Source organism: Ziziphus jujuba, chromosome 7, assembly GCF_031755915.1.
Source record: "Ziziphus jujuba cultivar Dongzao chromosome 7, ASM3175591v1".
NCBI lineage: Eukaryota > Viridiplantae > Streptophyta > Magnoliopsida > Rosales > Rhamnaceae > Ziziphus > Ziziphus jujuba.
The window spans coordinates 15,272,617-15,299,336 of record NC_083385.1 but is presented as its reverse complement, the minus strand read 5'-3'; the positions used below and the strand labels follow the sequence as shown (position 1 = coordinate 15,299,336).

Genomic DNA, 26,720 nt, shown 5'->3' with positions numbered 1-26,720 from the left:
TTTTTCTTTTTTGATTTGTATACAAATAAATCCTTTACCCTAAACTAATTATACATATAAAATAAATGTAAAGTGAATGATTTGTATAGCATATATAGGTGTCGATAGGTCTGAGCTTTTATAATCAAATCAGGTTAAACACAAGCAGTATGGGGAAGAGATGTAGCTACATTAGTTGACATACTCATATAGAAGTGGTGGAAATGTTGCAGTCCAGCTTAACCTATATGTTCAGATTATAGTCTGTAACTTTCTGTGCATATTTTTTAGACATATATTGTATATTAAGAAATAATTAAATATAATATGAATATGATATGTATACATATAGTTTAAGGGCTGCTTTTGATTGGCTTATAACAATCTGTCTCTTGCGTAGCTTCTATGTAGTCTTCCACCTCTATACTTCACTTTCTTGTTTTTCTTTTTTGGGTGAATTGACTACTTCCTCTTCAGTCATTTCAATATTTCACTTTATATGCTTCTGCATGTAGCATCATAATTGGCCACAATTGTCAGGACCCGTCCAAAGTTCCCCACCGGAACCCTAGACAAGCCCTGATCCCAGGGAAACCCTACCGGACCCTTCTGTGGAAGATCCGGCAGAACCTCCCCTAAGGGATGGACTTACCACAAAATTTCCTGCACTGAAAACACACTTCTATAATTGTTCCCTTATTCCTCCCACAGTACTACGAACTGGTTCCACAAATTTCAGCACTCCAAAATAAAAATACAGTAATCCAGTGCAGTACAAATACATAAGTGTCCCATACAGTATACAGAGCTTTATGAAGTACTACAAAATACAGAATACAGTAAAAGTGAAAGAAATAGTACAACTGCAGTAAAAGAAGAACAAGGTACTGCACGAACAAATACAGCAAGGAAGATCGAGTCCGCTCCGAGTGAACACCGACAACCTGGTACCTAGAGGAACGGAATTTAAGAGTGTGAGATGCTAATCATCTCAGTGAGCGACCCTACTACTCTACACTATCATACCACGGTAATAGGTATATAAATAATAATTAGTTGGAACTAATAATTTCTCTCAAAACCCTTACAATTCTCTCAGTTGGAAAGGTTCCCCTTTTAAAACATTTTCACAAAACCCTTTATTCATATTTCCCGAAAACCAAGACATCAATTAAATACCAGAAGCGGTAACAATTATATTTTTAATTCCAATTCAGTTTCCAAACATTTTATTTTTAAAACACAGTTCTGAAAATCATTTGATGCACCCACTATATACCAGTGGCGCCAACAGTACCCAGCGTCCCAAGGTACCGCCAGACAGGAGGTTATAGAAAGAAACCGGCATACGGTCGCGTGGCGTCCCACAGCGCCGCTGCTAACCTGGTGTCCCGGCCAAAGGGGGGTGGCCGCCCTCTCCGATGGCATCCACAGGACACCCTCATAATATCAACCGCGCGCTACTCACACCCACCTGCGCGCTAATCACAACCGTGTGCACACTAACCATATCACATATACCATATCACATAATCAGAACACCAGTACGTGCACGGTGCATCTAAAAATTATAAAATCCATAAATTTAAATCATAAAACAAATTTCACATTTTTCATAAGCATAGCGGGCATAATCCATCCGCTTGAACCGGGAAATTCTCCACAATTTCCTTATAATTAATACCATAAATCCCATGATTTTCAAATCCACCAACTCCCAAATCCATCAATTCAAATATCCACATTTTTTCCAAGCATAAATAATTTCTCGAAATATCATAATCAAATCCCATAATATTTTATGGGCATATTTCATAAAAATTGAAATCACCAACATAACCAAATATTTTCCTTGAAATATTTGAAAATCAAATCGTACCCAATTTACCATTAAAACCACACCAATTTCAAAATCCTCAAATCCATAAAATAATTTCACATGGCATACTTTTATAAAATGCACATTTTCTTAAATCCAATAAATTCATAAATAATTCTACAATAAATCCAATAAATATTTGGCACATAGAAATTAAATTCCAAATATTTAATTCACACATAATATATTCATCAATTAAATTCCCCAAATTAATTTGAAGGTGGGTCACTCACCTTGTGCACGTATCTCAATCAAGATCCTCCGCAGGATCGACTCCGCTACTTGCACGTGCACCTAAAACATCCACAGTACCAAAACCACAAATATTAATATTTTATTCGGGTAATCCCCAAATGGGTACCCGAGGAGCGAACACCAAACGATAACTAAAATTTACGAATGATATACCGAATCGAAGCTCGAGTGATGCTAATCACAGATCCGGTCTTAATTTCCGATGATCGTACCCGACGGGGTCGGAATTTTATCGGGAAGCTTTTCGGGTTTCGGCTCTGCAATTCTCCCAAACCGTCGCGAATTGGTGGAAACGGAAGTCGGATTTGGGTTCAGGAGGTCGAACACTGCGGACTGGAGCTGGCCGGAATTTTCGGGGTACTCGCCGGAACAGTGATTTCCGGCGGGCCGCCACGTCACCGGCAACAGTCGCCGGAACAGTAATTTCCGACGGTGGCCGTTTGCTGTGAAATTTTGCAGATTTGTAGATCGTGAGGAGAGCAATCCAACGGGACCGACGGTGAGCAAAACGGAGGTCGGACGGCGGAGAAATCACCGTTTGAAGATTTTCGACCCCTCGCCGGAAAACGCTCCGATCCCGGCGCGTCGGTGGTCCGATGGCCGTGATTTTTGGTGGGTAGGCCGGACTTGAGGAGAGGATCAAGGCTGTCAGGCGCGTGTGGCCGGAAAATGGCCGGAACAGTGCCGATTCGCGGTGGCCGGCGGTGGAGGGAAAAATCGCCGCCAAACTTCGGACGTCCGATCCGGGCGCGTCCGGCGGCCGTTCGCCGTGAAATTTGGAGGTTTTGCCGGAAATGAGGTGGGCAAGCTTTCTGTCCGGCGCGTGTACAGTAACTCGGCTGGAACAGTGGCAAAATCCGGTGGCCGGCGGTGGCTCTCTCTCTCTCTTTCTCTCTCCTCTCTCTCTTTCTCTCTCTTCTCTCTCTTTCTCTCTCTTCCCCGAGAGTTTTTTCAAAATTAAAACCCTGCGTGCACTGTTCATGCCACGTGGACCAATCAGAAGCTGACACGTGGCATTTCACTGTTCACCGACTCAAAAAAAACATTAAAATAATACGGTATCCGGTAAACTTCAAACGTCCATAACTTTTTAACCACATGTCCGATTTAAGCGTGCCGCTAGTCTATGAACTCGTATCGACGAGTACTTTACAACCATACAAGAGTCAACTCACAATTACATCACAAGAAAAAGTCAACTCCCGGCACCTTTTAGACAGTTTACACTTCAACTTGTTTTGCCCATAACTTTCAAACCGTAGCTCCGTTTTCGACGTGCTACTAGTCTACGAACTCAGGGCGTCATGCACTTCGCCACGGTACCCTGGTCAACTCGAAATTCCCACCGAGTCAAAAAGTCAACTTTTGACCCCTTCGGTCAACGGTCAACAGTCAACCTCGGTCAACGTGCACGGATTCCGGTGCGATTCGGGACGGGGTGTTACAACAATTGTGGGTTGCTCTATTAAAACCCCACTTTAGACTATAGCTACATTAGAAATCTTAGTTGCTTTTTAAACGTTTTTTTTCTTTTAAGTTTTTTCTTTTTCCTTTTTGCTAGGGTAATTTATTACTGAAAATCAGTACCTGGAGATAAGAGAAAAATATTTTATGATTAATTAGATTTGAAGTTAAGATTTCCAGAGTTAGTACTTGTTGTTAATTGTTAGTTCTTTCTAAAGCTATAGATATATATATATATATAGAGAGAGAGAGAGAGAAAGAGAGAGAGAAAGGGAGAAGATTGATGCATAAAATTTTAGGTACATGGTTAGCTAGAAGCAAACACGCAAACACTTTATCCCCAAAAAAGAAAAAAAAAAAAAAGAAGAATAAGAAGAAGATGGAAAGAGTTAGAAGTAAACACACTGCTATACAGTAAATGTTTTGTAGATGACATATGCAATATCCTTAGGAAGAGAGCATATGAAATTGAGGATTGCGGTTATTTATATATGTATACATAGTTGACAATCTGGTCAAAGGTAGATAAAAATTTATTAATGTTGTCAAAGTACATTTATAGGTTGTACTTTATAATGGCACCAAAGAGGAACTTGCGAGCTCAATTGAAAAAGAGAGGTAAGAAGGCGCAAAGTAAGAGATGCGGTGGTAGCACATCAACACCCGACTCTAAGCGTCGACGAACTACTAAGCAGCAATCCAAAGCTGAGATGAAAAGCACCAAACTTCCAGGGCACGTTCCACTCTCCTCTCCCCCATCTGAGATGGTAAGTTTTATATTCATTTATGTAGTTTGGTGCAGTAAGAGATAAGACATCTGTCAATATTTATTCATAAATGTGAATACTCGAGAAAAACTTCACCCGATGGCCATCAGTAATTGCCGATAGGCCATTAGGATTTTTTTTAGTTCATTGTAGGTTGATTACAGATGGTTTCATCGGTAATTACCACTGGTGCAAAAATGTGAATCCATATGTCTTAAGATTTGGTTGAAAATTATTATGATCAAGTTAGGGTGGAAAATAGGGTATGATTAAATAGTTGACTTGCATTCCATTTATGTAATTCATTTTGCAGGCCATCGACGCTCCAAAGGAATGGATCTTTCAGGATGCCGATATATTTAAAGTTAGGGCACATTCATTCGGGAATCCAATAGAAGCAAACAAAGTAATTACAAGTGTCCTCACAAGTGAGTAGCTGGAAAAGTATAGACAAACATGTTTTGGACACTTACTTGACGTGAAGAACCTCAGGTTCTCTGGTCATCTAGTGCATCACCTGCTTTGCAGACGAGTTATGTCCAATGATCCAGAAGTACTAGAGTTTAACTTCGGCGGATCTGAAGTGCTGTTTAAGAAGTGGGAATTCGCACTCATTAGTGGCTTAAAGTTTTGTAGGTACCCTTCCATGTATGATATGAAAATTTCCAAAGGAAAGGAGCTGCGCATGAGGTTGCTAGAAGACAGGATTGACTTGAAACCACCCGAACTGGAACGAATATTCAACGGTATACATTTTGTGGATGATTGGGATGCTGTAAGAATTGCGTTACTATATTTCCTACCATTGGGGCATTCTGAGCTACAAGAAGACGATTGACTCATTACACAATGTATTCCAGCATAGAGGACGTGCAGTAAAGAATAAATCACAGTCGTATGACCTAACCGTTTTTCCATTGGCGTTTCAGGTACAGTAATATATTTAATACATGCAGCGTTTACTTAAAAATTATATTTAATAACCTATAATTTATATTTTGTAGGTGTGGAGTTTTGAAGCAATCCCTGATTTTGGTAACCATTTTGGCGAGCGGTGGGAAACCCATTGCCTGAGGATCCTTAGATGGCATGCTACAAGTCAACCAAACCATTTCTCTGTCCATTATTGGGTCACCTCAAATAGGAATGTAAGGCAAATTTATATAGATTACATGGTACGACTACATTCAAGTTACATTACCAACGTCCAATTTGCAAATTTACCTTTTTTTCCTTTCTTCATTTCACCTAGTATGTTGCATATTGAAGGTTAGACGCTACCGATAAGGAGAAGACTATGGATTATTGGCGAACAATAACAGTGAACATACATGAAGTTCGCTATACGGCACCGCCACTTGTAGCACCGATAGCCATCGTTGGTGCTAAAGATGCGTCCAAAGTTGAGGAGCATTCTAGTGTCCCTTCAGATGCTAATGTCAGGGTATGCAATTGTTACTTGCAGCAAATTTGTATTTCATATGTTGTACTAATATATATTGACTTATGTTTTGGATATTGATATTGATTAGATTGCTTGCTTGGAGGCAAACTATGATGAATTAGAGAAAGAGATGGCATCATTAAGGAAGATGCTTAGTTCTGTTATTGACCAAAAAAAACATCAGGTATCATTTAGACAACTTAGTATATTTTAGGGTTTCAGGATTATTAAATTATATATTGTAATTCAGCAATTATTTGTTGTTAGTTTTTGGGAACTGCAAAATAACCATTGTATTTTGTAGGCCAAACATCATATGCACACCCATTCATCGCCATCTTCGGTGCGACCATCATCCCTTTTGTCACCGTCATTTGGAGAGTAAGCCGAAGAATTTGATGCACCCATAGATGGTTCTAGTGGTAGGAAGGAGGATGAGGATTGTACAATGCCGTTTGAGCCTATCTTACCTAGAGGACCCTATGTGGAGGATTCGTGGGCTTTGGTACCACATCGGCCTTTGCATTTGGGGTGGGATATCAGTGCTTTAGCTAATAGTCCACATCATGACCAATCAGCTGAGAGTAAAGTGAAGGTTTGGACGCATAAAGTTGGTGATAAAAGCCGATTCGGTAGAGTTTACCACCAGTCATATCATGTTATCTCTCCTTATACCGACCCGTGTAAAAAAAAGGTCAAATTGAATCTTAATCGACCTATTGATGCATCGACGGAGAGGGTGTTCGATGAGTGGTATAGGGTGGCATCGAACGGAGCAACCGTGTGTACATCTTATATGACGGTGGGAGAGGAATCTTTTGCTGAGCTGCTTACCCCTGCAGGATGGTTGGCTTCCGATGTAAGTTATATACTTTACTTTCATGTAAATTCATTGTGTTCATACGTTTGGAATGATGTTTAATCATCTCACACTTGTTTTTTATTTCCTTCAATGTTTTTTGCAGCATATTGACACTATTTTGTATTTCATAAGAAAAAGGAGGTTTGAGAATGAGAAGATGTTTACCCACAACTATGCCATATTAGACACGTTATTTTCGGTAAGATAATGGGATGTTACTGTGTTGCTTAATGTTACTATATTGCTTAATGTTATATTGATAACATTTTATATTGTATCTACGGTAATCAATTTGGCAGTCATCCATTAAAGGGTGTTATCCCAAATGAAAGGCATCTCAAAGCACATATTCATGTGATTCCACACCTCGAAGCTATGTGCGTGGGAAGTCACCCAAACTTAGCATGCCGTGGTGGAGATGCGATTATGTAAGTCTATACATATATTTAAAAAAATGCTGATTAAGTTTCCCAATTTGTGGATAATGAGGTTACGTGCTAATTTTCAGGTGTATATCCTTGTCAACAATGGAGGCGTCCATTGGTTGGCAGCATGTGTGGATTTAAAGGCTCGGCATATTGATTTGTATGATCCAAATATGGAAAGTAAATATGTCCAGACTAAAGAGCTGGAAAATGCAAATTGCCTTAGGTTTATGCTGCCTTACTTATTGAGGGATGGGGGATATTACGATAAGAATCCGGACGTGCTTCCCACTTTAGATCCATTTACGATAACCATCATAAAGATGCACCCCGCCAAGATAATGGGTATAAATGTGTTGTCATTTCCAACCACTTCTATTGCTGCTGTTTAATTGTGCTTACGTGTAGAAATACACATGGTTGGTTTTCATTAATGCTATTCTGCAGGGGTGATTGTGGCATCTTCGCTTTGAAATTTATTGAGCACAGAAGCAGTAAGGGGAACCTTTTATTTGGCCTGGAAGATATTAGTTAGTTTAGGAAAAAATATGCTGTTGAGTTGTATGTTAATAAATTTTCAATGTAGATCGTATGTTTAATGTTATGGCATCCTATATTAATGTTATCTTAATATGCTGAATCTAGCTTTACTAATGATAATCATCGACAAAATAAGAGAAAATAAGACCCTCGGTAGTGATAAAAATTCAAACAAACATGATTACCGATGGTGCATTGTACTTCCCGATGCCGACAGGTCCATCAGTAATTACCGATACACTTTCGGTAACATCAATTCATATATTTTTTGACTCCAAAGAGTCCGCTAATATATGTTTCCGGCAACAACATGCAAAATATACATTCATCAATGACCCTAAACAGAAAAAACCTTAAAAGTTCAGAAAAAGTTTTCAAATTGGCAAAAAAATTTGATTACTGTAGGGCCTTCGGTAATTACCGATGAAACCTACGGTAATCAATTTGTAGTTGCTGGAAAAATTTCCGTAGGTTTCATCGGTAATTATCGAAACCCCTATGGTTATCACATTTTATCAATTTTTTTGCCCCCACAAGTCCCTTAAAGTGTGTTAAATATAACAACATGCAAAATATACATTTTTTAAAGATCCTAAAGAGAAAAAACCTCAAAAGTTCGAAAAAAGTTATCAAATTGCCCAAAAAATTTTATTAGCATCGGGCTTTCGGTAATTACCGATGCAACTTACGGTAATCAATTTATCTTTGCTGAAAAAATTACCATAGGTATCATCAGTAATTACCGAAACTCCTGTGGTAATCACATAATATTACCATAGGTTGCATCAGTAATTACCGAATGTCCTACGGTAATCAAATTGGTAAAATGTGATTACCACAAGAGTTTCGGTAATTACTAATGAAACCTACGGTAATTTTTTAAGCAAGGACAAATTGATTACCATTGATTGCATCGGTTATTACCGAAGGCCCGAAGGTAATAAATTTTTTTTGCCAATTTGAGAACTTTTTCAGAACTTTTGGAGTTTTTTCTCTTTAGGATCATTGAAAAATATATATTTTGCATGTTATTACATTTAACACACATTAGGGGACTTATGGGGGCCAAAAAATTGGTAAAATGTGATAACCATAGATGTTTCGATAATTACCGATGAAACCTACGATAATTTTTCCAGCAACTACAAATTGATTACTATAGGTTTCATCGGTAATTACCAAAGTTCCTACGGTAATCAAATTTTTGTGCCAATTTGAGAATATTTTTCAAAACTTCTGGGATTTTTTCTCCTTAGGATCATTGAAGAATGTATATTTTGCATGTTGTTGCATTTAACACACATTAGGAGACTTATGGGGGCCAAACAATTGGTAAAATGTGATAGCCATAGGAATTTCGATAATTACCGATGAAACCTATGGTAATTTTGCCAACAACTACAAATTGAATGTTTTCACTTATTAATATAATTTTTTCTCTTACTTTATCAATAGTTATCATTAATAAAGCTAGATTTAGCATGTTCTTGGTGGAAACACACACGATTGAAGTTGTTGGATGGAATTGTGGTGATTTTTTTATGACGGTGGACAAATGTCAATTACCGACGATGCATAGGTAATTACCATTGGGCAGTAATAGCCATTCCTATTTTCACATTGATACCAAGATCAATTACCATAATGTATTGAGCCACAAATTGCAAGACATAGAGTAAATAGCAATAGTATATTTAAATACATTATAAATTCACAAGCTTAAAGTTCTTCGAGTCTCTTGGCAATTAAAAGCTTATTGCTAAAAGAACAAACCAACAAGGTGACTATGGAATTACAAGTCCATGCTCCTTTCCTTCTCCTAAGCATCCATCTGCAAAATCAAATAAAGAATTTGCTAGAATCACGAATATATTTGAACTGCTTAAATGAAGTACGATATTTTACTACAATATATTTTGCAAGAATAAGCTCCATATGGCCCAAGAACAGCATATTAGCATGATAATACAACAAAGGATGAGAAAAATTTTCAGCTGGCAAACTTAGAAATGAAGAATAAAATTGGCTTCTAAATTAAAGTCAAAGGACAAGTCATAACCCAATAAATTGTAGGCAACTTGATAAAATTTAAATTAAAATGCCAGTTAAAAAGACATTAATAATGATTACCATAGCATCTATTTATATTATAAACCTTTTTTTCCTTCAGGAAGCATAACTATTAAACTAACTATATATGGTGTGTTCGAGTTAAAGTTAAATGAATATATTGGCAAGAATTGGTGAAATTATTTGACTAGGGGTAGTTCTCAAATACAGGGTGCTTATTGAAGTTTTCTATTCTTTAATTGGTATATGGGAGCTTATTCAATTTTCTTGGGGGAAAAACAAGCAAAACATTCTCATGAATATTACCAACTCTGCGAGCAACAAGATAATGCAGATGACAAAAGTAAATCATATAAAAGAAAACAAAGTAAGAAGTATGACAACCGTCATTAAGTCCAGATGTTTATTTGATGCCGCATTTCATTTACTTTTACGGCCTAATAACCATGTTTAGCAGTTTTCACCACAGGACATCAAGTCTTTCCAATCTTTATATAGTTATGTATGACAAAATAGAACCATAGTAGGAAGTATGTGCCACTTTCTCAAGAAAGTGATTCAAGTCACTTTAGTGACCCTATAATTTCATTGGAATTTTACAAGCCACTTTTAACTTGCAGTTACTTTTTAGTTTACAAAATTCAAACAAACTCACAAACTTAGACATTTTGATTTCGAAGTTGAATCATGTTGTCTTCTTTTATTCAAATTTAACAAACATAAACCCCATCCTATCTTCTGGCTTTTAGATCATAGTTTGAAACTTATCAAGATATCCGAACCACTAGATGATAATCATTTAGCTAACTTAAAACATTCTTTTAAGTTTAAAATATTTACGCATTCTTCATGTACATGAACAGCATATGGTTGGATAAATTACTTAGGTTACAGATGAAGACATCATTTTTACTATTTCTCAAGCTTGTGATCTAAAATCTAGCTGCCGCCTTTTATTGTCTTAAGTTACTTACTCTTAATCAATTAGCTTTTCAATTAACATAATAAAAAAATATACTCATTGCCAGCAACCATAGGTTAAGAAGTACACAAATAAGTCTAAAGATTACAATCACAAAACCACAAATAAAAGACAACTGGCAGCAAATAAAGAACCTCAAACATCACATGCTTTAGATGTTAATGGTCAATGGTAAAGAGCAAACCACAATTTTACCTAAATCTTACATAGATCTAACAAATGCACTAATGTGGAGCAATATTACAAATAGAATATATGAATGTTAAATGTATATGAGCAATTGCACAACCTAAATTTATGTCAAAAGCTGATTTGAATAACTTGCCTGAACCAAATCCTTTTCTTCTATGAGTCCCTTGACAGTTCCACCTTTGACCAATAGCTTAAACAATATCTACAAATCATTCAGGGATAAATTTAGAAATAAACAGAATCATAAGCTGTCAAAAAGGACAAAATTATCTGCCATAGCAAAAAAAATAAAAAAAAAAATTAAGGGCTTTCTTTCTTCCTATCTGTAAATGAACTAAAATAGTAGTACACCCCAGAAAGACATTTTTCAAACAGAGCACCCATTAACAAATGTCTGAGTGGCCCATTTACATAGTACTAGCATCAAATGACTTGGGTAGTGTTACTATTTTGATAAATCCTCAGTGCTTATACTGCACGAACAGATAGATAGAAAATTTTTATAATGATAAATTATTAAAGACTACAGCTAGCTTTTTAAGTCCAATAAGAAACAAAAAGATAGAAAGGATTTGGGGAAAGTATATACTAGTGAACCAACCACTTCCAAACGCTGCAGATACAATATTCAATTCAATGAAACAATTGAGAATATGGAGATAGCATATTGTATATATTGTAAGCATTTAACAAGCAAATGTCTACCTCTTTTCCAATTTTCCCACTAATAATACCAGCTTGTATTGAAGCTATCAACTCAGCCAACTCCTAAGGCGTCAGCTTAATCTCATCAATAGTCAACTTTTCATTTTTCATATAGGCAGCAATATCACCCATAATCCAGTTGGTAGCCGATTTCACATCTGCTCCCTTTTCAATGGTAGCATCAAAATATTTTGCAACCTAAACATTCATTCATCAACAGCCCATTTCAGACCATTATGCAAAGAACATGCTATTGAAACATTATAATGCAGTTATTATTTGAATATCAAGGTATACGCTTGGATGTCTCTTTGGAGTCAGATTCAAGTGAATGCTTAAAAGCACAGTATTATAGGATCGATATTCATGAAATAAGTCAACACTGGAATAGATGTCATGAGATTCCAATAGGCTTAAAATGTCCTGCTAAGGGTTATCGACTCATAATCATTTAGTTAAATGCGTTTGGCTATAAAAGGACCATGGATGCATAATATTGTATTGAGAATTGACATATATTTTTAGAAGGAAAAGAATTAAAAAGTGATATAAAAGCTGTTCCATTCTTTCTTCAAACATAGCATTAGAAAAGATGAACCATAATGAGTTGTACACTATAGAATGATATTCTTTTCATCATACAGCATTAAACATGGAAAGGCGATGACTAATTGACTATTGAACTGTGATCATAGAAAAGATATAAACTAAAAAAACTGCTTGAAATGCAAATCTTACCAAATATAAAGATTACCTTCTGTAACTCATTGGTCAGTGAGAGATTTTACAAAATTCAGCATCATTTTCAGTCTCGTAGATTCGAATTCGGAGCGTGCACCAAAAATCGGCGACGGTGCTGATGAATTTGATCTCTTAAATGGTACACTTAGTTGCTGAGAAAATATGGGAAAAGTAAAATTTTAATAACCGCTTCTAATTCCATTTAGGATCCAAATGGGAAAGAAACAAAAAAAAAATAAAATAAAATAAAAAATAATAATAATAATAATAATTGAGAAAGCAAAATGAAAATTGGATGAGGTTGTTGTTTTAGTTGTCTGAATGAGAAGTAGAGGAATGGGAAGAGTGGTGAGAAGAAGAAGAAGCAGAGGAGCAGGAAGCAGCAAGAAGTTTGTTGTAGACTTGCTTACCGACCAGGTAGACGTCAAAGGTGGCGACTCCGAGGGCCACGACCAAGAAGGGCATGGTGAAGCTTATTGCTGAGCCTAGGATGCTTCCTCCACTAGTCCTTCTTCCTAAAGAACTCTCCGGTAGCTGTTTCGCCATTCTCTCTAACTTTTTCTTCCTCTTTTGTTTGTGCTCCATTGAAGAGAAAAGTAGCTCTTTCCTTTGTGATCGGGAATAGCAATTTATATTGATTTTTTATTTTTTATATTTGAAGGGTAATTTGGAAATATTGAAAAATAAAAGGGTGAAATAAAAAAGATGAAAAAAGATGGGTATATTTCATTAGAGGCTATTCGGTCAAATTCCCCTTCCTTCTTCAGCGATTGACGTCTTTACGTCGCCAATAACCGCTCCGTTGTGAAATGTTCTCTCGCCGGTTACCAATTCGCCGATCACTTTGAGGTTCTCGTTCTCCTCCAAAGTCTCTCTCTTTATCCAATCTCTACTTCTTGCCGGACCTCCATGTCTCTGGTTCATTTCTCTCTCCTTTTTTTTTTTTTTTGGCTGGAACTTCATCATGGCCTTTCACAGGTTCCATTTTATTTTATTTTTTAATTTTTGGGCTTTGGTGGTCAGCAGACTTTAACGGTGCTAGCACAAGCCACAAACTCCATTAAAGGCATACTACTAGTTCAAGCTAGGTTCGAGTTAAACCCACACCTTCGTTTTAGAGTTGAAAACGAATTGATTTAGGCTGACTAAGTTCTAGTTGTAGTTCAACTCAACTCGGTTCGGGTTAAACTCGATATGGTTCGAGTTCAAATGGAAAAACCCTTCACTTCCAACTTGAAGGAGCTCGATTTGATGCGCATATTACTCGAACCCTGTTTCCCTCTTAAACCCTTTTTTATTTTTTATTTTTTATTTTTTATTTTTTTATTGTTCATGGGTCTCAAAGAATTCCTGCAATTTGGTGATGGGTTATGAATTGTTAGTGGGTGGTTGAAGTTGATGTGGGATTGAGAGAATGGATGTGGTTGCTTGTAAATTTCTGTTAATTTGAATGATAACTACGTTGAATATTCTGTCGATTTCCTTTTAATACCTTCTTCATATTGTTGTCTGATTGTCTCTTGTTAGATAGTTCTTCAAATGTTGCAAAACTAGTAGATAGCCAAAAAAAAAAAAAAAAAAAACCCAATGCTAAACTTTAAAATATTCAACCATGATGAATGCTTTTTTTTTTTTTTTTTTATTTGTATTGGTGAAATACTTGTTTTTGCTATTGTTATAAATATGTTCCCTGCATATATGAGTTTCAGGAGTCTAATAATTGAGAGAGCTATTACTTTTTTCTTTTGGGTGCTCCACTGGAAGTGATAGCATACTTGAAGCAACCATGTCTGCTACCAAGACTCGCACAAGCAGCTTCTCTCGCAATGTTTCTGCTTTATCCTCCTCTCAAACCCCAGGACTCAAGCACGGACCCAATGGCACAGCCTTCATCTCGTCTGGCATACCGGACCTTGACAGTAATCTTCTGTTGCTTACACTACTGAGAAATTATAGACTGCGATGGGCAGGAGAGGTGCAATTATGATTGTTAATGACTCTTTTATATGTGTATTAATCTCTATAATTTATAGGGATTTTAGGTGGAGGCTTTTCTCTGGGAAGCCTGGTCATGGTGATGGAAGATTCAGAAGCACCTCATCATATGCTTTTGCTGAGGAATTTTATGTCTCAGGGACTTGTTCTCAACCAGCCACTTCTCTATGCAAGTCCTTCTAAAGACCCAAGGGGATTTTTAGGTACTTTGCCTAGTCCCGTATCATCCAAAGATGATAAGTCACATAATCGTGATCCTGATCAGGTTTCCCTCTATTTCACATTTCTTTTCTGTGTTGTTCAGTTATCTGGTTTTGACTTGCTATTATGGGTGAACATTAAGAACCAGGTGATTTATTCTGAAAATTTCAGGAGAAGGGGTTGAGGATAGCTTGGCAATATAAGAAGTATTTTGGTGAAAATCAACAGAATTTTGAAATTCATAAAGGTGAATCTGATTAGAATGATTTATTTTCCTTGATTGGTCTTTGATGAATAAAATGGAAGTTTTGCTATGTGTAGTTTTATTGAAATTGATAACTATTCAAAATAAAGAATTCTTGTCAGAAATATTATTTCATATCTCAATCACTGACTAGAGAAGTTACTTGATAGAAAATTGTATATAGCTTTCCTGGTTTGCATTGTTAGATTATGAGTCATTAACATAAAATCCCTATATGATCGTAGTAGCAGGCATTTGTAACTGTCTTTACAAGTAGTCCCACCTGATCAAGCTTCCCACCAAGTCCTTAATTTAGTAATCTATGGTAGTTCATACTATCTTATCTAATTCATCACCAATCTTATTCGGTTTAAGTTTTATGGTGGACTGGCTATGATTGTAACAGTTTTGATTGTTTGTGCAGATGGTAAGTATGAGTTCTGCAATGACTTTGACCTGCGGAAGCCCTTGGAGAGGCAATTTCTAACTGGCAAGCATATAGATTGTGTTAGCATTCAAGATTGTCGAAATCTAGTTCCTCTTCGGGACCATTGTGCCAAATTTTTATCTCAATTTCCTAGGTTGGTCTTAGCATTTTCCAGGAATTATATCTGCTTTTTTTAAATTTCATCTATTTGAGCAAGTTCCATGGAATGGCAAGCTAGCTTCTTCTGTATATCATGCAACAATGTTAATTGTCTTCTTGTGCTGGTTGGTGGATGGGTGGACTTGAAAATGCTGGATCGAATGCCTGATATCTTTTATGAATTTATTGAATCAAAATTGAGTTTACTTTACAATATCATCGAAGTGTTTTGGTAATGAAAATGCGTTTAAAATGGTTGTTGCTTGCCGCTTTGATGTCATTTTTATACTCAATCAAATATTAGCTGGTTTAAGATTGGCCGACTTATTCTGAAGTGTTACAGATATCACTTTTGTTGAATCAGCCCCTCCCTCTCACAAACTTGTTATATAAATGTAGATATTATAAATTACATCAAGCTATGAATATGATCTCTCTTTTAGTAATTTGAGATTACTGCCACCCTGTGCTTCTTTCTATTTTTTCATGTTCCTCTGTTTTAGGGTTATTTTTTGATTTTTTGTTAGGGAATCAGCTTGTTTAAGATGCTGTAAAGGCATGTTGTGTAACCACACTGCATTTTTTCATTGATAACTATATATATCACTTTTTTTTTTTTTTTTTTTTTTAAAAAAAATTAAAGTTTTAACCATTTATTGTTATAACATCTGTAGGAATGATGGCGGTGTTACCTGTGCTGGTCGTATTGCCATTCAATCACTGTGTGCTCCACAATGTGAATATTCCAACGCTGTGAGAGGCAGTTTTTATTTGCACTTCCTTTACGATAGTTCATTTCATATGGTTTACAAATTTATTGAGTCATCATAAGTCCTTTACTCTGTATAGCATGTTTTATATTACTTCTAACAGTCAATTTTTTTATTTTTTTTATTTTTTATTTTGTTGATATCTTAGACATTCCTTGTCATTTTTCTCAAATCGGCATCCAGTATAATAATAACCACTGGTATTGCAGGAGTGGGACATTCTTTCCTTTGTTAGATCTCTCAAAGGCATGGTACGGTCATTAAATGCAGTTGCTGTCATAACTTTTCCACCATCTCTTCTGTCTCCTTCGACCTCAAAACGGTTGCAGCACATGGCAGACATCTTGCTCTCTGTCAAAGCAATTCCAGGTTTGTCATTAGCTTCTGTATTTGCTTTTTGCCGTCTTGAATATTTTAACGAGGATAACTCTGAATGATTATTGATTCAGACGAGGACAAAGAACTTGCAAAACTTCTCACTGGTTACCAGGACATGGTTGGTCTTCTTAGTATTCACAAAGTAGCCCGTTTCAATACACAGGTAACCTAATAAAGTGCTTTACTGTAATCTTGTTTTATTTATAATTGGCCTTATCTGTCTTCTAGTTATTGGTGTATGGAATCTTAATTCTCAGATGCGGATGCATGTAGAGAGAAGTAACGAGCCTGTAAATTTGTTCCTATTGAGCTTGTTAATGTGCAATTATTATTATTATTATTATTTTTTAAAATTGTTTTCCCTCTCTTTGAACCTCTGCTATGATCTTGAAACACTTTGTATCTTTTATTTAATTCATGATATAACTGATGTATTTCAATACTTTCTTTTTTATTTAATTTCCTGTAGGTTCCTCTGATTCTTGATACAACAACATTCTCAATAAAGTTGCAAAAGCGGAGGTTTTTGATTTTAGAGTGTCTAAATCAGGCCCCTATTGATGGTTCAAGTGGGAGTTCATATGGCACATCTGGTAGTTGTTCTGGGTCCTCTAAATCTGGGAGTCTTGATTTTTAGTTTTTTAATTTAGATCGACTGCAAAATATTATTATAGAGAAGCAATTCAGCTGCTGATTCCCCAAGATTCTTTCGGTGTTGCTGTATCACTTCAAGCATTTATTGATCGTTTTACGGTATAATACACACGATCCACTAGGAATATACTGCATTAAAAAGGACTTTTTCTTTTTTTTTCCCCTTTTTTTTTGGGTATAAAGTTTTCCAGCACCCCTCACTCAGCCTAAACCACCAAACGTTTTGGCAAGTAGACCAAAAAATGATTAGACAGGATGTATATTTTCTCAAATCTATGAAAGCATTTCGTTTATTTATTGGATGCTCTTCAAGATGTGATAATGTTCATAATAAACGATCAAAATCCAAAACAACTCGTCCAGTTGCAAATTTCAGTCTACCAGTGATAAGAGTCATAACAGTAGCAAAACTTTATAGGCAGGCTTCGATGTGTTTCCAATGTCGATGACAAATTGATATTTAACATCTTGCTGGGCAAGATGCTCCGGCAGTGTTCATAATCGTTAGGTATAACCTCTATTATCAGCTGTTATGTTGTGTTTTGCTGCAAAATCATTCATTTCCTGTGTCTTCCTCATCCCTCCCATGCAACAGCCTGCTACCGTCTGTGTACCTTTCATATAATTCCATATTTCAATAGTGTTTGTAACTACAAAACTTTCTCCAAATGCCAAAAACCTATTATATGAAAAGCAAATTTTCGCCAACTCGCTCTTTATATGAAAAGCAAATTTTCTCCAACTCGCTCTTACATGCTTATCCAAGGACAATGGAAAAAAGGGTAGCTCAAGAGACTTCTCGGGTGCACCCACTATGAGAGGCTTTCCATGAGTCCTCAAGTGACCGATCAAAGGCAATAAAGGGTGTATTGCTGAAACAGTATCAGTGATTCCATCCAATGTGCTATTAGCAATCTCAAACAAATGAAAAACAAAAAAACCAAACATTAATCAAGAAACACCGCTATAAAACTAGACTCCTCAACGCCTGCATCTGATCTTGATCCTGGCTAACCAAAAATTAATCAGCTCCAAGCTTTTGGCTCTAACAGAAAATACATTTGCAAAGAGTTTTATTACTTTGCTTTCTTTCGGTTTTTCCTTCATAAGGATCTGGTTTATATAGTTTATATATATATATATATATATATATTTGTGTGTGTGTGTGTGTTTGGTTACTTTGGTTGCAAGGAAACTGGAGAGGACATAATGTTTAAAGTCCAAGAATGGAAAAGAAGCACATTCTAGTGCAGATGAGGTAAAGGATGTCCAAGGATCATATGGGGAAGAGCATAAGTAGAGAGCAAGCTAGAACAGAAAAAGAAGGGAAGAGGAAGGGAAGAAAGACTTTTTGGTTAAGACATCTGAGCCAAGGATTGTCGCCAGGTCTAAGACAACAGATCATGAATAATGAATAATGAATCACATCATAGGAATGGAAATGGACAAACTGAAGCAACAAAAAAGACAATCCTCAACAAATTGAAGAAATGCCTAAAGCAAGCTAAGGGAAAGTGGATGGGTTAGCAACTTGGGGTATTTTAGTCCTATTAGCATGACCATTTGTACTTCCACAAACTCCACTCCTTTCTTACGTGTTTGCAATATTGAGGCCATTTTATCCATGGAAATACCTGAGAGAACATTGCAAACTAGTGGAACATAGGATCAATTGAATGACCGAATGATGTGACAATCCTTGGATGATGTAATGATTAAAAGAACACAACAAGAGAAAAACGTAAGCTCACCTAGCAAGTAGCTCCTTTGGGATTTCTTTACCCCACAAAAAAAAAATAAAAAAAATCCCGCTTCTTGTAGGCTTACTCAAATATGCTATGCAGTACCAAATAATTGCCTAACACACACTGATGGGCAATACAACATTAGTATTAAACGCTCGATCAAGATCTTCTCCTTCCTCCTTTTGATTTTGCTCAATCATCATCATCATCATTATTATTATTATTATTATTTAACATGATAGGGAAGCAATCTTTTTGGGAAAAATGAATAATTTTAGTACTTTCCTCTTCAATAACTTCCTTGATCGGATGAAAAAATCTTTGTATAACTACACGATTAATCAATTATCAACTATTATTTACTTGAAGACAACTTTTCGAACTTAATATGCATATCTTTTGAGAAATAATCTTGACCATTGATTAGGTACATTCAAAAGTAGACTATAGCATTTTGATATTATTATGATTTGTATACAATTAAATCTATACATTCAATGGCTAAGATAATATTTATCAAAAATCTTTGTCAAATATCTTGGTACATAGAACAAGCTCCATATATAATATAGTTCTATGTTTAAAGATAATAGACAAGAAGAGCAAAAAGGAAAAAATAAAATTAATGTCAAAAAAAAAAAAAAGGATCATGTAGGGAAAACAAATTTATAGAACCCAAATATTTTTTTTTTGTTTATTTATCTATTTATTATTATTATTATTATTTATTTATTTATTTTTTGGGGGGGAAACTTTAGTTTGAAATGTTATTTGATTGAATGTTTGATGTTGAAATATTTAGTTTGAAATAAAGAATCGTCAATGTTTGGTTATGATGAAAGTGATACATATAGAATAGGAAAGCACGAAAGATTTGGGTATTGATAGAAATGATATAATATAGAATATAGAGTATCCATATAAGCTGAAGCAGAGCATCAATTTGCAGGGACAGCGGGAGTAGCATCAGCAGCCAGCGAATATAAACATCAAAGCATTTTGTTCTTTTATTCGATGCTGCTCATGATGCAGTTATGTTCCTACTAGAAGATCAAAATCTGAAACAACACATCCCAATTACAAATCTCGCACTACCAATGAAATGTTGTTTTTTCCTTGAAAAAAAATATAAAATAATAATAATAAAAAAAAAAAACAAGAGGAGAAGAATATAGAAGAAGGAAAAATTAGCATACAGAACAATTTTATTTTTTTCTTCATTATATATATATATATATATATATAGCATTTTTTCAATCAAATGCATAGGGTCTTTCCTTCGTCTATTGCAATTCGTATGCATCCCAGAACCAAAGAGGCATTCTGGCTAGCACGCATGTGTAGGAAGACCGACCACTACATGGTCTAAAAAAAGACTATGACTACAAGCCAAGCCGAAAGCGATTCCCCTTGAAATTTAATACAGATGGGGAATCCATAGATCATTGTAGTTTGCCAACCTCTATGTATCATAGTAGTTTGCCAAACTCTCTAATATACGATACCATTCTACTTCATTTTTTGGGTCTCCATTTTTTTTTTTTTTTCACTCTTTTTTCTACACTTAATACATAAAATATGTCATTATATAGACTTCTAGAACACATCTAAATTCAAACACAACATAATCCTAATTCGTTATAATTTTAAACATAATCTAACATCTTCAACGTCCCTTTAAACGGTTGCAAAACATTTAACAGCCAGGCTTCAATGTGTTTCCAATGTCGATGACGAATCGATATTTAACATCTGCTCTCGCAAGACGCTCCATGGCAGTGTTTACATAATCAATAGGAATAACCTCTATATCAGCTGTTATGTTGTGCTTTGCAGCAAAATCAATCATTTCTTGTGTCTCCTTCAGCCCTCCAATGCTAGTGCCTACTACCATCTTTCTTCCTGTTATGAATCCCACATTTTCATTAGTGTTTGTAATCACAAAAGTATCATATAAAAAACCACGTGATTTTTCTCCTAAGAAAGCATATGCTTACCCAAGATCAGAGGAAAAACTGGTAGCTCAAGAGGCTTCTCTGGTGCACCTACCATGACAAGCTTTCCATTAGTCTTTAAAAGACCGATCAAAGGCAGTAAAGGGTGTGTTGCTGAAACTGTATCAATGATTCCATCCAATGTGCTCACAGCAGCCTTGAAACAAATCAAAGACCAATCATTAATTAACCAAAAAAAAAGAACTACTTAAACCCAAACTAGATCCTAACACACACAGTTGTTCAAATACCTGCATCTGATCTTGATCTCGGCTAACCAAAAATGAATCAGCGCCAAGCTTTTCCAAAGCTTCTTGCTTCTTGTTAACTGAGGTACTTATAACAGTAACCTTAACCCCCATTGCCTTGGCAAACTTCACAGCAACATGTCCAAGCCCTCCAAGGCCAACTATACCAATATGCAGACCGGGTTTATCAAGTCCAAAATACCTCAAGGGGCTGTAAACTGTAATCCCAGCACAGAGGAGAGGTGCACAGGCATCTAGAGGTAGGTTGTCCGGCATGTGAACAGCGAAATGCTCGTCAACCACCATGAAGTCGGAGTAACCTCCATAGGTGATGGTTCCATCGTGATGGGTAGCGCTGTAGGTGAGGATCATTTTGGGGCAGTAATTCTCTAGGTTGTTGGTGCAGCTATCACAGGAATTGCAAGATCCCACCAAGCATCCCACACCAACTTTGTCCCCAACTTTGAACTTTTGAACTCTGTTTCCTACCTCTGTTACCACACCAACAATCTCATGCCTGCACTTTGCCCAATTGACTTAATTTTTTTGCTGGTAAAAGGGGCATCTAGTGTACCTCATTGCCTAATGTACAGCATAATTTAAGACTACAGAAACCAATATTTCCAGCAATATATAATATTTTTGTCCACCTATAAAAGACAAGATCTAAAACAAAATAATAATAATAATAACAATACTAATACAGATATATTTTATGTTTAAGAAATGAGTTTTGTTTGCTATCATTAATGGAATTAAAATAACATTGTAATTACCAATTAGTAGTATTTATTTAAGTATTAATTTTTTAGCAAGTTAATATTCATTAGCTTAATCTTGTAAATTATAAAATAAAAATTATAAATAGTGATTAAAAAGACATGTTTCATAGAGTAAAAAAGAAAAAAAAAATTAAAATAGAACTTCAATGGAGAAAGTTGTAATTCGAAATCCAGTGGTCAATTTTCCATGATTTTCATTAAATAAAAGAAGTCCCACATCTCAGAGAAAAAAAAAAAAAAAAAAAAAAAAAAAAAAAAAGAGAGGCTAACTCAGAAAGTAGAAGGGTGGGTCCCCACTTTATTTAGCCTTTTTTCCTGTTAATATATGAAATTTGGATAACGATAGTTTGAAATTTAGTGGTTTCTCCGTACAGAGATTCCCAGCCAATTTGCTTCTGTTTCGATGGAAACATGAATAAGATTCATGGATTCGGATAAGAAGCCACTTATCTGACACGTGTCCTCATCTAGGGGTTAATATCTCAGAGACATGTTTTAATTTATTTGTGGCTCTCTTTTTTCTCTAATCGTCATTTTTTCCTTTTTTGGGGTAGCACCTTCTGAAAGGCACAAATCATAAATGTTACGTATCATTTTAAAATTGTTATTTGGATAAATATAGCAAACCAAATTGAAAGATGCTCCAGAAAACTCTGGTAAACGAAACTTATTATATTAAAAAAAATGAAGTACCTTTCAGCGCTCAATTATATTTTCACACGGTATAAAAGCCACTGTTTTCTTAATAATAATTTGAATTTAAATTCCATTATCATATAAATAATACAAGAATATACATATATATATATCCGAAATTTTTGAAAATATTATCGTCCAATATTATTTCTGTATGATAAGATTAATGATGATTTTTTAAACTATTTCTGTACGATAGCATTTGAGTTAGCATTAAGATCCGCATAATAAACTAACCATATATATATATATATATATATGAAAAAATAGAGTCATAATATTTAACAATTAGACATCTCAATAAAAAGAAAATTAAAAAAGAGAAAAAGGAAAATATGTACCCAGGGACGAGAGGGTAAATAGAAAACCCCCATTCATTCTTAGTCATGTGTAAGTCGGTGTGGCAAATCCCACAATATAACACTTTAAACGCTACGTCCTTCTCTCCGGTTTCCCTGCAAACCATTAACCAAAAACATATTTTAATTTGTTTCAGAAGAAAACAGAAATATTTAAAATATAAAAAACCAGATCTTTAAAAGGTAGAGCTAAAAGCAGAAAAATGAAACACCTCCTAGAGAATTTAAACGGAGAGAGGAGGCCACCAGAATCTCTGGCTGCCCATCCGAAGGCCTTCTTTGGGTGTTCTTCTTCTGCTGCTTTCACCATTTTCACCCTCTAACCAACAAATTAAGGCTAAGTTGATAAGAAATCCAACAAAAAAAATAAATAAAAAATGACAAACTTTAGAAAGGGGAACAGAGAGAGAGAGAGAGAGAGATAGAGAAAGAGCGATGAAGATGTGCTTTAATGGATGTTGTATGTGATGTACAATATATGCAGGCATTGGGCAGAGACTATGAGGGGAGATTATTGTGTCAGGCTGAGGTGACTTAACGGCTGAACCAATCCCGAATTTTCTTTCTTATTTTTTTAATCCAGATAAGAGCTGGTATTTTTGTTTTTTTAGTTTAAAGAAAAAAAATCAATTCTAATTTTAATAAGTTGGCCATTTAGAATATACCAACAAGTTTTCTTTTTCTTTTTATTTTTTCTTATTCTATTTAAGAGTTATGTAGAATGTTCTCGTTAGAGAAATAATGTTTCTTCATTTAAAAAGTTAAATTTCATTTGCAGCATCTAAAATTTGATTTAATTTCAAAATCATCCTTAAAGTTTTATGAAACTCATTTATATCCTCTAATTTTAAATAGCGTTTAGACTTTAGAGTATGTTTCTCTACCATAGGGCCATTAAAATTTCCTTTATACCTTTAAATTTTATGCAATTTTTGGTTAAAAAAATATTTATCTATTCATTCCCAGTGCATAAATACCTTCTTCTTCTCGATTATTTTATTCGTGTCTTCTCCATGTTCATGCTCCATTGATATCCAATTAATGAGAAAGTTACTAAACCCTCCCCAGCCAAACAGCTTATTTTACTGTGTTTTTCTGTATTCTATTTTCAAAATAGAAAAATAAAATTTTGTATTTATTGTTTGGAAAAAATAAAGGATGTTTGGTAATTTATGATTCCAAATCCATTATGGTACTCCTTGGTGCTCAACCTGTTTGTATGTTTCTGAATACCTAAACCATTTGAGTTGTACCCATGTGAGGGCTAAGAATGGCAACAGGGCGTGGCAAGGCTGAGGCAGCCTCCCTCCATTCCAGCCGTGTGATTCCTCACCCCATTTTTCATGTATTAGATAGTTGGGTGGAATAGGGATTCCTTAGATTAGAACAAGGTTCTCTATTCCTTCTCCCATTTTCTGTTTGGTTATTATTTAATTTTATTTTTAAAGAATAGTTTTTGTTTAAAATTTTGTAATTTTTAAAAAAACATATTTTAAAACTTAGTTAGTATTTTTATCTATTTGTTAAAACAAATATAATATATATATATATATATGTAAATGGGCCGGGATAATAATCCCTGGCCCCGCCCCAACCTTGACTTGGGGGAAAAGCTTTGTCCCATCCTTGCCCTCCCACCTCAATTAACCAAGGAATTCCCACCTCATTTGGGCCAAGGCACCGTGAGGACAGGATGGGTAGGGTAAATTATTATTCCTATATGAAGCCTATTAACCTTTGTGTAACCTGCCTTTAATGGGGCAGGAATCCCTAATTAAATGGGGAATTAGGGTAGGGATGGTGCAAGAACCCATACCCCGGGTCAAGGTATAGGGGTGTAAATGAGTTGATTTGAACTGGGCATGGGCATTTTCAAGCTTAACTTGCATGATTTTAGGATTACTTAAGCTCGAATCAAGCTCATAAAAAATTTTAAAATTATTTGTTCAAATTCAATTTAACTCAGCTCGTTAATAAAAAGCTCGAACTTAGCTTGACTCGAAACTTGTTACATTATAAGTATTAAAAACTTGAATATTTGTTTTTTTAAAATAAAAATTTTAACATTAATAATTAATATATTTCAATTATTCTATTAATGTTATTATAAAACTAATGTAAATTTAAAAAGTTTATAAACTTAAAATGTAAAAAATATTGTTTATGCATTATGAATACTTAATGTGTTTAAATTCACAATATAATTTTTAAATAAATACATATAAATGATAAATTCAAGTTACTCTCTAGCTTAATTTATCGCTCAAGATCTGCTTGCGAACTTAATTTCTTGTTCTAGCTTAGACATTTTCTTCACGTGTCGAGTTTAAGCATCAAAATCAAGCCGAGCTCAAGCTGATCACGAATTACTCAAGCCTATTTATAGCTCTTTCAGGGTCGGGGTGGAAACCGCAATTATATTTCCCACACATACTCGCTTTGTGTGTGTGTGAGTGTATATATATATATATATATATATTATTAATAAAATGTATATCTAGATTTAGAGTTTTTATATAATTATATTAAATATATGAGTACATTTTAAGAATATATAATATATTATTCTCGTTGCCATCTCTATGGTGGTTGGTTCAAGGCATGTGATCCATTAATGCAATCCTCGAGCATCAAGCCCGTTCATGTGTTCTAAGTCTCCATCCCCATTTGAGCAATCCTGTGGTCCAATCTGTTTGGGCAACTCCAACATTGATTTCATTGAATGATATAAAATTAGTAGTTTAGATGGTTTTTTATCATGTTAAAACTATATTGAAAACAAGGGAAAACAAAGAAAGGTTGTTTCCTAATATTTCCTTTTTTTATTGTTTTTTTTTCCAAAAATTATCTTTTAGAAAACAATAATCAAACATCTCATAAATGTTTTAATAAGTTCTTTTCTATATTTTACTAATAGAAACTGTTTTAAAAACCATAGGGAAAATAGGTATCTTTTGTTTTTCTTTCTTCCTCCGCATTTTTTGTACTCTCCACTTTTCTCCAAATCCTTGTTTATCACGAGTATATCTGCTCTTTTGATTGGATTTCACACTTTCCTTTGAATATCAGGTCTTATCCCTTATTTAGACAATACGCAAATGCAATTACTAATATATCTTTTATCTATCATATCTTAACAGAAAATTTGTTATGGTAGATGGGCTGCATGACTTTCATAAAATCTGAAAGATGATTTTGGAACGATCAAACTCCAATTGACCCTAAGTTTAACGATAAAAGCACATTAATCAGTATTACTTCTAAAATTGTATTAAATATATTTTCAACAAACTGGATGTACATTTTCTGGAAAAATTCTAGTTGTAATACTAAAAACTCTCTATAGAATCCCATTATTTTCAAAAACAAAAAATACACAAACTATTAGAAACATTATCTTATTATGGTTTCCATCATTCACTGTACGATTTTGCTAAATCACCACTGTCCACAAAGCTTGAAGACAAAGACTTGATATTGCTGAGTCAGTTTTGATGAATTGTACTTATTAATCCAATTGCAGCTGATTTGAATCCTTCAACTAAAAAAGAAACAAAAAAGGTAAAGAATTTGACTCATTCAAAAACAAGAATTCTTCATTATTAGGTTTTGAAGAAAATCGAATATCAAACCCTTCTTTAACCCAAATTTGCACATTAATTGTTAAGATCAAATTCTAAAGGGAAAAACAAAAAGACTTGTGGTGGACCACTCCATAGATATGTGTAGTGTGTGTGAAGCTAAAGGGGAAAAAAAAGAAAAA

General features: G+C 34.9%; 2 protein-coding genes and 1 long non-coding RNA gene across 13 annotated transcripts; 1 reads left to right on the top strand and 2 right to left on the bottom strand.

Moving 5' to 3' along the window:
- Nucleotides 1–10,987: 10,987 nt before the first annotated feature.
- LOC107425069 (uncharacterized) lies at nt 10,988–12,856 on the bottom strand. 2 transcript variants are annotated; one of them, XR_009639576.1, is made up of 4 exons: nt 12,716–12,856; nt 12,303–12,457; nt 11,565–11,762; nt 10,988–11,061 (listed from the first exon to the last, which is right to left on the bottom strand). It is a non-coding gene; the product is annotated as an uncharacterized LOC107425069 (long non-coding RNA). The 2 variants fall into 2 exon arrangements; XR_001582082.4 differs by having other exon boundaries at nt 12,319–12,457.
- LOC107425067 (elongator complex protein 4) lies at nt 12,814–17,289 on the top strand. Of its 10 annotated transcripts, XM_048478763.2 has the most exons (10): nt 13,021–13,223; nt 13,332–13,393; nt 14,015–14,224; nt 14,339–14,565; nt 14,673–14,748; nt 15,170–15,326; nt 16,006–16,084; nt 16,311–16,470; nt 16,551–16,642; nt 16,949–17,289. In XM_048478763.2, exons 3-10 carry the CDS (start codon nt 14,092–14,094, stop codon nt 17,114–17,116), a joined length of 1,092 nt encoding a protein of 363 aa, XP_048334720.1. In that variant the 5' UTR covers nt 13,021–13,223; nt 13,332–13,393; nt 14,015–14,091; the 3' UTR covers nt 17,117–17,289. The 10 variants fall into 10 exon arrangements, with proteins under 10 accessions (XP_048334723.1, XP_048334718.1, XP_048334725.1 ...); XM_048478766.2 differs by lacking the exons at nt 13,021–13,223; nt 13,332–13,393 and adding an exon at nt 12,814–12,835; XM_048478761.2 differs by lacking the exon at nt 13,332–13,393 and having other exon boundaries at nt 13,001–13,154.
- A 2,776-nt stretch (nt 17,290–20,065) lies between these two features.
- On the bottom strand, nt 20,066–23,583 carry LOC112492600 (probable mannitol dehydrogenase). Its single transcript, XM_048478759.2, has 6 exons — nt 23,431–23,583; nt 23,170–23,276; nt 22,940–23,053; nt 21,124–21,637; nt 20,876–21,029; nt 20,066–20,780 (listed from the first exon to the last, which is right to left on the bottom strand). The coding sequence occupies exons 1-6, from the start codon at nt 23,443–23,445 to the stop codon at nt 20,575–20,577; spliced, it is 1,110 nt and encodes a 369-aa protein (XP_048334716.1). The 5' UTR covers nt 23,446–23,583; the 3' UTR covers nt 20,066–20,574.
- Between the last annotated feature and the right edge of the window lie 3,137 nt (nt 23,584–26,720).

What these genes read in the sequence shown, in the direction of transcription:
- LOC107425067 (XM_048478766.2), top strand. Translation starts at nt 14,092, where the DNA reads ATGTCTGCTACCAAGACTCGCACAAGCAGCTTCTCTCGCAATGTTTCT. An exon ending in TGGCATACCGGACCTTGACA is followed by an intron (nt 14,225 to 14,338) that starts GTAATCTTCTGT and finishes TATAATTTATAG; the next exon opens with GGATTTTAGGTGGAGGCTTT. An exon ending in TTTTTATCTCAATTTCCTAG is followed by an intron (nt 15,327 to 16,005) that starts GTTGGTCTTAGC and finishes TAACATCTGTAG; the next exon opens with GAATGATGGCGGTGTTACCT.
- LOC112492600 (XM_048478759.2), bottom strand. An exon ending in CCGTTTAAATTCTCTAGGAG is followed by an intron (nt 23,054 to 23,169) that starts GTGTTTCATTTT and finishes AATGGTTTGCAG; the next exon opens with GGAAACCGGAGAGAAGGACG. An exon ending in ATTTACCCTCTCGTCCCTGG is followed by an intron (nt 21,638 to 22,939) that starts GTACATATTTTC and finishes GGCAAAGTGCAG; the next exon opens with GCATGAGATTGTTGGTGTGG.